This window comes from Delphinapterus leucas, chromosome 6 (assembly GCF_059928025.1).
Source record: "Delphinapterus leucas isolate spDelLeu-1000000601 "Yukka" chromosome 6, BTC_Dleu_Yukka2, whole genome shotgun sequence".
NCBI lineage: Eukaryota > Metazoa > Chordata > Mammalia > Artiodactyla > Monodontidae > Delphinapterus > Delphinapterus leucas.
The window spans coordinates 23562216-23570586 of record NC_143134.1 but is presented as its reverse complement, the minus strand read 5'-3'; the positions used below and the strand labels follow the sequence as shown (position 1 = coordinate 23570586).

Below are 8371 nucleotides of genomic sequence, written 5' to 3'. Positions count from 1 at the left end.
GACCCTGGAGGTCACCCCCCATCCTTAGAATCCTGGACTCCAAATATTCCCCACTACTCCTTCAAAATAAGCTTCCTTGGCATTTTTGGCTCCACAGCCCCCCCTGGTGTTATTCCGGAACTAGGCATGGCCATGGTCCCCCAGAAGCTCTGTGGAGACCCTTGGGTGGGCCACTGTGTCTGAGACCTGCCCCGCCCGTGTCTTACTGTCCCAGGTGGTCCCTGGCATACACTGGGGAGACAGGGCAGTGAAATGGAAGGATTCTAGCTTCTGAATCAAATCCTGGGCATTGTTGCCTACTGGCTGTAAGACACGGGCAAGCCTTTTAACCTCTTTGTGCCTCAGTTTCTTCATCTGTTAAATGGGAATCATACGGTGCAGGGACATTGCGAAGACTAAAGGAGCTGATGTGCGTGAAAGCACCTGGCTGGATGCCTGGCACGTAGTAGGCCCTCAGGAAGTGGCATTTGACCTTCAGCTTTCCTTCCTAGTGCAAGGAGGCTGTGCCCCAAGCTTTGGATGACACATATTCATTTGGCCCTGAGCCAGGCAGTGTCAGGGAGGTGACTCTGTTTTTTCCGGAGCTTTTCCACTCCAGCAGAGGATCATTTTAATAAGTCCATAATAATAGACGCAGAGGTGACTCAGATCTGCAAACGAGGAGCCCTGCTGGGGAGCGGACACTCAGGCTCTGGGGGAGGGAAATTCAGTGACATCTGAGTCCGATGCAGTGGTAGACTGCTGCAGTGGGAAGGGCTCCAAACAGGGGGACTGTGGACCTCGGCTAGGCCTCCAGATTGCTACAGGTTGTCCCCTAGGAGGCCTCAGTTTCCCCATCTGCAGAGTGCATGGTAGTGCCAAATTGACCTCCAAAGTCCTTTCCAAGCTGGAGATGTGGCTCTGCTTTCGGAGCCCTGCCTCTCACAGTGAGATGTGGAACAAACTTGATGGTTCCAGGTGGCCTGTCCTGGGGGGCATCCTCATTGGAGCTCTTCTGTGACTATACAGCTTGCCCACCCCACCCCTCCCAGAGCCCAAGGAGAGGCGGGGCTCTCAGGCCATGGTGGTTTATTGATGCACATCGCAAGCACAGCACACAGGCGGGTGTGCCCCCAGCCCAGGGCAAACACGAGGCCAGGGGAGGGCAGCGGGCCTTTTCCGCTGCCCTCAGCAGAGGGGAAAGGGCCTGGGGCCCACGTCCTCTCCTCCATGCATCTCCCACGGCCCCCAGCCCTGATCCATGCCACGGAGACAGCTGACCACACCACTCCCTGTGGCTACAGAAGAGGCAACCAGCTGTCCCATCTGCCCACTCACTGAGATATGGCCTTGTTGGCCTGCTGCCCACTTCTGTCCTTCATCGCAGAAATTCGGCTGTCACCTTGGGGGCTGCTTCCCACCACCTGACATCACCTCTGGCATCCCCCAAACAGCTGCCTGCCTTAATTGACACCTCTCCCCGTCACCCCACGCAGTCTGCTTGTCCCCAGGGTCCACTCTCACCACTCCCATGACCCGTACAAAAGTAGGAAAGAGGTGAAAACGTTGAGTGGCCCAAGAAAGACCTCACCAAGAACTCCCCAGGGAAGGGCCTCTCCGCCAATAGGCTAGCTTCGCGGTGGGTACCCGACAGGGCCAGTGGGCAGGGGCGCGAGGGGGGGCGGGGCAGGGAAGCCACAGTCCAGATGACACACAGGCACGGGGCAGTGGCGGCGCCGCGGCAGAGCGAGCGAGCAAGCGCGCAGCCAGGCGGGGTGCCAGGGCTCTGGGGGAACGCCCTCACTTCCAGTTCCACGCCGGGTCCCCCCGGCGTGAGGCCGCCCACTCCCGGCTGAGGAAGGGGTCCCTCCGGGTCTCAGGGGTCTCTTGCCCCCTCCTCGACCCCAGCGGCTGCCCTTGCAGACCCAGCACTCTGAGCAAGGGAGAAAGTACGCCGGGATTTACACCATCTCCAGACGGAAGAAGGGGAAACACCAGCAGCCAGGTGCCCCCGAAGCTAAGAGAAAAAGAGGGCCCTTTTCTAGAGGGCAGGTGGAGAAGGGGAGGCACAGCCCTCCCAGTGCAGGAAGAGGGTGCCTCGGGGTAAGAAGCAGGGAGGGGGGGATGGGGGCGGGATGGGGGCGGGGGTCACAGCGGTGCAGGAGACTATTTATAGAGGGAGAGGGTCGGGCCTGCGGTGGGAAGCCCCCAGGCCCGACTCACGGGGTGGGGCATTCTGTGATTGGCCCTGAGCGGGAAGGGGTGGGGCTGAGGAAGAGCACGCCCACAGCTCTCGGCTCACCGCCGGAGGCAGGCAAGCTACAGGTGGGCCTTGGAAGGGAAGGCTTCCCCGGGAGAGCCCTAGGCGGCAGGTCTCCTGAGATGGAGGCCTGGGATGAGGCAAGAAACAGCAGGGCAGGGAAACCAGAGGAAAGGGGAAGTCTCTAGAAATCCACCCGCCCCCCCACTCCCCACCAACCTGCTGAGGCTAAGAAGCCTTCCCAGCCCCACCAGGCATGGGTGGGCCATGCCTACCAAGGGACCACCCTCTATTGCCTCCAATGCCCTGGGGAAGGGAAGGGAAGGGAAGAGGGAGATGGATGGCATGGAGGGAGCAGGGCGGCAGGGGAGAGAAAGCCAGCTCCCTGCACCTATGCCACCCATCACCACCGTGCCTGCCATCTCTCCCTAGCCCCCCAGCTCCCCAGAAGTCCCTAGCGGCCCACGCTGATGTTGCAGGTCTTGCAGCTGGGGTCTTTCTTGGCGTCAGCAGTGGACAGGCTCATGAGCTGGTGCCCGCTGATCTCCCCCAGGGTGCCCAGGGACAGGTCGACAGGCTCGGTGTAGATGATCTCCAGGATGAGGTCCTGGGCGTGGCGGAAGACCAGCTCCCCATCCTCCACGCTGCAGGTCAGGAACTTGTTGCAGGCAATGTCCAGGAGGGGCAGGCGGTCACGGCAGAAGCGATCCCCCAGGGAACCCTTGGGGGCCAGCACCAGGATGGCATAGTGGTAGGCCGTGTACATACAGTAGAAGTCCGCAAAGTAGAGGTTGGTGCTGGGGTTGAAAAGGCGCTGGGCAGGGATCTGGAAGCGCCAGCGGCCGTAGGGGGAGTCCTGCGGGGGCTGGCCTGTGTTGAACTCCGTGTTGCAGCTGAAGAAGACCCCGTGGAGCATGCCGCTGGTCGGGGAGCCATGGCTGCCACTGTTATCCTTCAGGTAGGGCTGCAGCATGTTCCCGCAGTGGGTCCTGCCCACCCCGGGTGGGGGGAAAGGCCCAGGGGAAGAGAAAATGCCGTTGGTTAGCTGGACTGAGGCTTGGCTGCTATGTGTGACCTTGAAGGGTGTCAGCCCAGCTCCCAGCTCTCCCACCAGCTACTGCCTCCACCAGTCACAAATAGAACATTCCAGAATGCAAGAGAAGGGAGGGCCCCGGAGACGGGCTGATCCAGCCCACTTCTTCACGGAGGAGAGATCTGAACGCGCCACTCCCCAGCTTACAACACTTTGATGGGACTTGCACAAAAAGCAACGCCATAAAGATCTGTTCTTTCGGGCCCCACCTCCCAACACCCCCAAACGCACAGGTAACAGGTAACATCCTCCAGCGGGAACCCCACCCCAGGTCTTTCCTGCCTCTGTGCCTTTGCAGTGCTCTCCCCTCTGCCTGGGCTGCCCCTCCCACATTTTTCCACCTGGCCTGGCAAACTTCTAATCATCCCTCAGGTGTCCCCTCCTCTCCAAAACCTTCCAGGAACAGCAAGCACTTACATTCAACAAAATTTTGACTGCCTACTATGTGCAGGACACTGAACTTTACTCAGCAATCACACATACTTATTATATTCCATCTGTCTGTACTTCCCCTGATAGACTCTGAGGTTTGCCAGAGGCAATTAAATTGAAGCCTCTCTGGTTGGGTGACAGGTGCGGGGCTCAGCAGGCCTCATCCTCTGATTTCCTCTCCAGTCCCTCAGCACCACCTTAAAGGGCGCCCTGAGACCCTTCCCTGGAGCTCCAGGTTTCCCAGTGCGCAGTATGAAGACCACAGCCCTTCGTGTTGAGAATCCTCTCACTCTGTATTCCCCTCACCACCTCCCTTGGGACCCAGGGCCTGAATTGGAGGGACAGCTGACTTGCAGCCCTAGAACCCAATGAAAGGAGCTCTCCAAAAGGAGGATCAAAGCCAGGACCTCGTCCACTCATGACTGTTAGCGTGGTGCCCCCAGGCAGCCCCATCCTGAGAGCCCTCTCCTTCCCTGGGGCCTAACATCCCCCCCCAGATCCAGCCTGGGTTATGAGGGTGGTGAGGACTCCAGAGGAGGGTCTGGCAACTAACAGGGTGGGGGTGATGTCAGACGGCCGGGGCGGCGGGCAGATCCAGGGCAGGAAGGAGAGACCCAGCCGTACCTGGCGTGCTGGAAGTACTCCTTGTGATGGTTGCGGTAGAAGACGGAGAAGCGGAGCATGCGGCCTGCGATCTGCTCGGCCTTCTCCTGCAACTGGGCCAGGTGCTCCTTGGCGTAATCTGCAAGAGTCCAGGTGGGTCAGTCGAGGGCCAAGCGGGGGATCGCAGCCTGCCCCACAGATCACCCACTGCATACCGTGAACGCCGGCCCACCTCTGTCGTCAGGGCGCAGGGGAGACCAGACAGTCACAGCACCTAGGACCAGTTAGGAACAGACCACCTGGCCTGGATGGGAACATGAGCAGCTGGATGCTGTGTCTCCTTGTCACCTCTGGGCCCTGTTGCCAGAGGCTCAGGGCTCTGCATCAGAAAAGGGCAGAGGGCTGCCCAGTTTATACAGTCATGTACAGCGAGGGCCCCAGAGGCTATGATCCCAGACCATCCTCGTGTGAAAAGAGGACCAAGAGGCAAAAGACTGAGAGGAGACAATCTGAGGTCCTTTGGGGAGAGCCCCTCAAATCCACCAGCTAGGAGGCTGCCCACACCACCGCATGGAAGCCAGTTGTAATTTCAGGTGGAGAGTCAGGAGGAAACTGCAGAGAACCAAGGTGAATATTTAGGCAGACCAGGGTCTGGGGCATCCCATGAGAAAGGGGAAGGTTGGAAACAGCATAGTCAAATTGGACTCCCTGGGCCAGGGCCAGAGGCTGGGGCCGTGGAGCCCAGGCAGGGCTGCTGCTAGCCCAGACAGTGCCTTTGCACAAAGTAGGAAGAGGTGCCCCTTCCTCCTTGTTGATGCAGCCCTGGCCAGGGTGCTGGGTTTGACAAAAGGAGGAGGAACTGAATTGCAGCCATCCCCAGCTCCCCAGTTTGCATGACCTCCCACTACATGTAGAGTTCTGGGGTAAACCAAGAGGCTTTCCCTGCAAGGTGTAGGAGCACCTCCAGAGAGTGGCGTTTTGCATCTGAGCTAAGAAAAAAACACCAGTCAAAAGAGAAAGGCAGGTCAAGGAGACTTGGGGCACAGACTTTGGCAGAGGATGGAGTCAGCAGCCTCCGAGGCCTGGGGCTAAGGATGTTCATGCCCCTTCCTTGTGACAGAGGGAGATCTGGAGCAGTTCTCACCGTGGGCACCAAAAGAATGGAATATCATGGGGCCGATCCTGGGTCATCAGTGAGCAAGTACGCAGAAGCCCAGTATTTGTTCATGTTGGAATTTGCAAGGTAATAGGTGAGTTTGTGGGATGGTTTTCCCAGCCTACGTGGAGGCTCAAGACAAACAAAATGTGATTGTCCTACAAAGTGTCCAGCAACCAATGATCAATAAACAAAACATGGTCCATCCACACAATGGGGTGTTATTCAACCTTAAAAAGGAAAGAAATTCTGACACATGCTGTAACATGGATGAACCTTGAGGACATTATGCTAAATGAATAAGCCAATCACAGAAGGGCGAATACTGTGTGATTCTCCTCACACGCGTTACCGAGGGTAGTCAAATTTACAGAGACAGAAAGTGGAAGGGTGGTTGCCAGGGCATGGAATGAGAGGGGAATGGGAAGTTGTTGTTTAAGGGGCATAGAGTTTCAGTTTGGGAAGATGAAAAAGTTCTGGAGATGGATTGCACACCAATGTGAATGTACTTAACGCTACTGGACTGAAAAATGGTTAAGATGGTAAATTTATGTTATGTGTATTTTCCCTCACTTATGCTTGCCCCAAGCCAGAAAAGTAACTCCATCCCTTTCTGGAAGAGGTATTGTCAACGTAATTAGCAGTGCTCGCATCTGCCTCCTGCATCAGACTGCAGGCTTCGCGGAGGCACGGGTGGGTCTCATCCATGGGTGTCTCCCCGTTGACCGAAGCATGGTGCCTGCGTACAGCAGGTGTTCCTAAGTGCATGCCAGGTTAAGAGGAAGTCCCCTCCTGACCATTACTAAACCAGATGTGCCAAAGCAGCCGGACAGCAGGGCCTCACCCCCAGTGCAGAACTCGACCGTCTCGCTCCAGCCAGACACGAGGTACTCCCCGTCGCTCTGCTTCACGGCGGTCTGCACTGCCACACTGTACTCTGTGCGGGGGCTCAGGAACCAGTGGCCTCTCACCGTCATGGGCAGCGGCACGGCCTTGGCCACGAGCTTGGTGGGGACATCCTGAGAAATGGGGCGCGGACAGAGAGCCTAGAGTCAGATTGGGGGTCACGTCCACTCTTGGCATTCCCCCAGACCTCCCACTCCCCCAGATGGCCGCCTTCCTGCTGAGGAGAGCCAGAGCCTCAGGGATTCAATGGCTCGGTGCCCTGGCCACCATTTTCCCGCAGAAGCAAGCAGTGGCCATTGGGAAGGCCATACAGACACTCCCTGGCCTCCACCCCCTTAACCCCTGATGCCTGTTCTCTTGGGAACTGAGGAGAAAGACCACTGGGGTGGAGGCCTGCAAAGTTGAGGGCGGCGAGACCTTCTTTTCCGAGGGAGACTTCGAGAGCTCTGCACACTGCAGTACCGTCTCCACGGCAACGGCAAATGCTGAGAAGCCAGGGAGGAAGGGAAAATATGCCTTCTTCTTTGGGGGGGAGGGTTAAGGGGGTGGTGTTGAACAGTCACGTCACCGTGGCAACTGGCCTGCCAAAAGACACCCAGATTGGAAAGCCAGTTCCAAAGAGAGAGAAGGCGAGTAACCCACACGATGCGGTCGTCGTGGGAACCAGCTCCTTCCCACCTCACTCTTCCCCCTGCCTCTCTGCCAGCTTGAGAAGATGGGAGCCTTCCTCCCACCCGCCCCCACGCCGGCTCTAACCCAGGGGAAGGACATCCCAGCCAGTGCAGGACTCGCCATCCCTCTTCTAAACCCAGCAAAGAATAGGCCAGAGGGTCGGGGACACAGAGGATCACAGAGGCCTGAGGACCAAGCAAACGGGCACAACCCTGTTCGTGGCCCACGTTGCCCACCCTGTCAACAATAAGGCTGCTTTCTCAGTCGGGGGCTTTGTCGGACCCCTGAGACGCCATCCCCAGGTGTGACGCCTGTGGCCGCACCCTGGGTTTTCCCATCCCATGTGAAGGTCCAGTCATTATGCCCATGATGGTGTTTGCCGTGCGCTGGGCCGAAGCCAAATACCACGCAGACAATTACCTCAATGAAGCCTCTCCCAAGCTGGCGTTATTATTATTCCCTTTTTACCAGTGGAGGAGAGAGGTTAAACAACTTTCCCAAGATTACACAGTAAGAGCTGGACTGGAGTCGGGCCTCTCTGACTCCCAGCTGTCCCCTCTAGGCGCTCTGTTATCCTGCCCCCTTCAAGAGCAGGGGCTCGGAGGAGGCGCTCTGGGCACCCTGCACTCACCCGGTGTTTGAACTTGTTGGAGTTCTTATTTTCTTTCTTGTTCAGGTCAATGAAGTAGTGGGTGACCCTCTCCAGGTCACTGTTCTCCATGGTCCAGGAGATGCGAAAGGAGTCACAGGTGATGTTGCTGACCTCGATGCTGTGGGGCGTGGACAGCAGCTCCATGCTCCCCACTGGTTTGGCTTCCGTGTGGACTGAGGAGAGAGGAAGACTCAGCACCTCCCTCCCCGCCACGGAATCTTCTAGAACGTCTTGCTCCCAACATCACTTGCAAGGTGGAACCTTGAGGAGCCATCGATTGCACCTGCCCCATCAGATCTGATGGGAAGATAGCACGAGGAGGACTGGAGGGGTGGGGCCGAAGGTGGGCTGGGGTGGCCCCCTCGGGGGCTCTTGGCTCTCCTGGGAGGTGTCTGCAGAGCAGATGGCACCTGACAGGTGGCGGAGGCAGTGGGAATGCTTCAAACGTGGGGCAGGACAGATTTGCAGCAGATGGAGCCAAGGAGGGGGGCCCTCAGCCAGCAGGCGTGAAAAGAGAAAGGGGTGGGGTGGAGAGAGCAGTGCCAGGCGGTGGAGGAGTGGCAGGAAGCCCCCACTGGGAGCAGGGTGTGAGGGTGAGGCAGGCAGGGGGCTCTGGCA

At 58.1% G+C, this 8371-nt stretch overlaps 1 protein-coding gene across 1 annotated transcript; it reads right to left on the bottom strand.

The window, feature by feature from the left end:
• Nucleotides 1–2504: 2504 nt before the first annotated feature.
• PHYHIP (phytanoyl-CoA 2-hydroxylase interacting protein) lies at nt 2505–7903 on the bottom strand. The gene is made up of 4 exons (XM_022562903.3): nt 7733–7903; nt 6368–6542; nt 4389–4506; nt 2505–3228 (listed from the first exon to the last, which is right to left on the bottom strand). Exons 1-4 carry the CDS (start codon nt 7895–7897, stop codon nt 2694–2696), a joined length of 993 nt encoding a protein of 330 aa, XP_022418611.1. The 5' UTR covers nt 7898–7903; the 3' UTR covers nt 2505–2693.
• Between the last annotated feature and the right edge of the window lie 468 nt (nt 7904–8371).

Bases quoted from the DNA above. Each gene is read 5' to 3' on its own strand.
- PHYHIP (XM_022562903.3), bottom strand. From the start codon at position 7,897: ATGGAGCTGCTGTCCACGCCCCACAGCATCGAGGTCAGCAACATCACC. The intron at 4,507-6,367 runs GTGAGGCCCTGC...GGACTCTTGCAG, and splicing joins GGTCGAGTTCTGCACTGGGG to ATTACGCCAAGGAGCACCTG. The intron at 3,229-4,388 runs GTACGGCTGGGT...CGGGGTGGGCAG, and splicing joins GAGTACTTCCAGCACGCCAG to GACCCACTGCGGGAACATGC.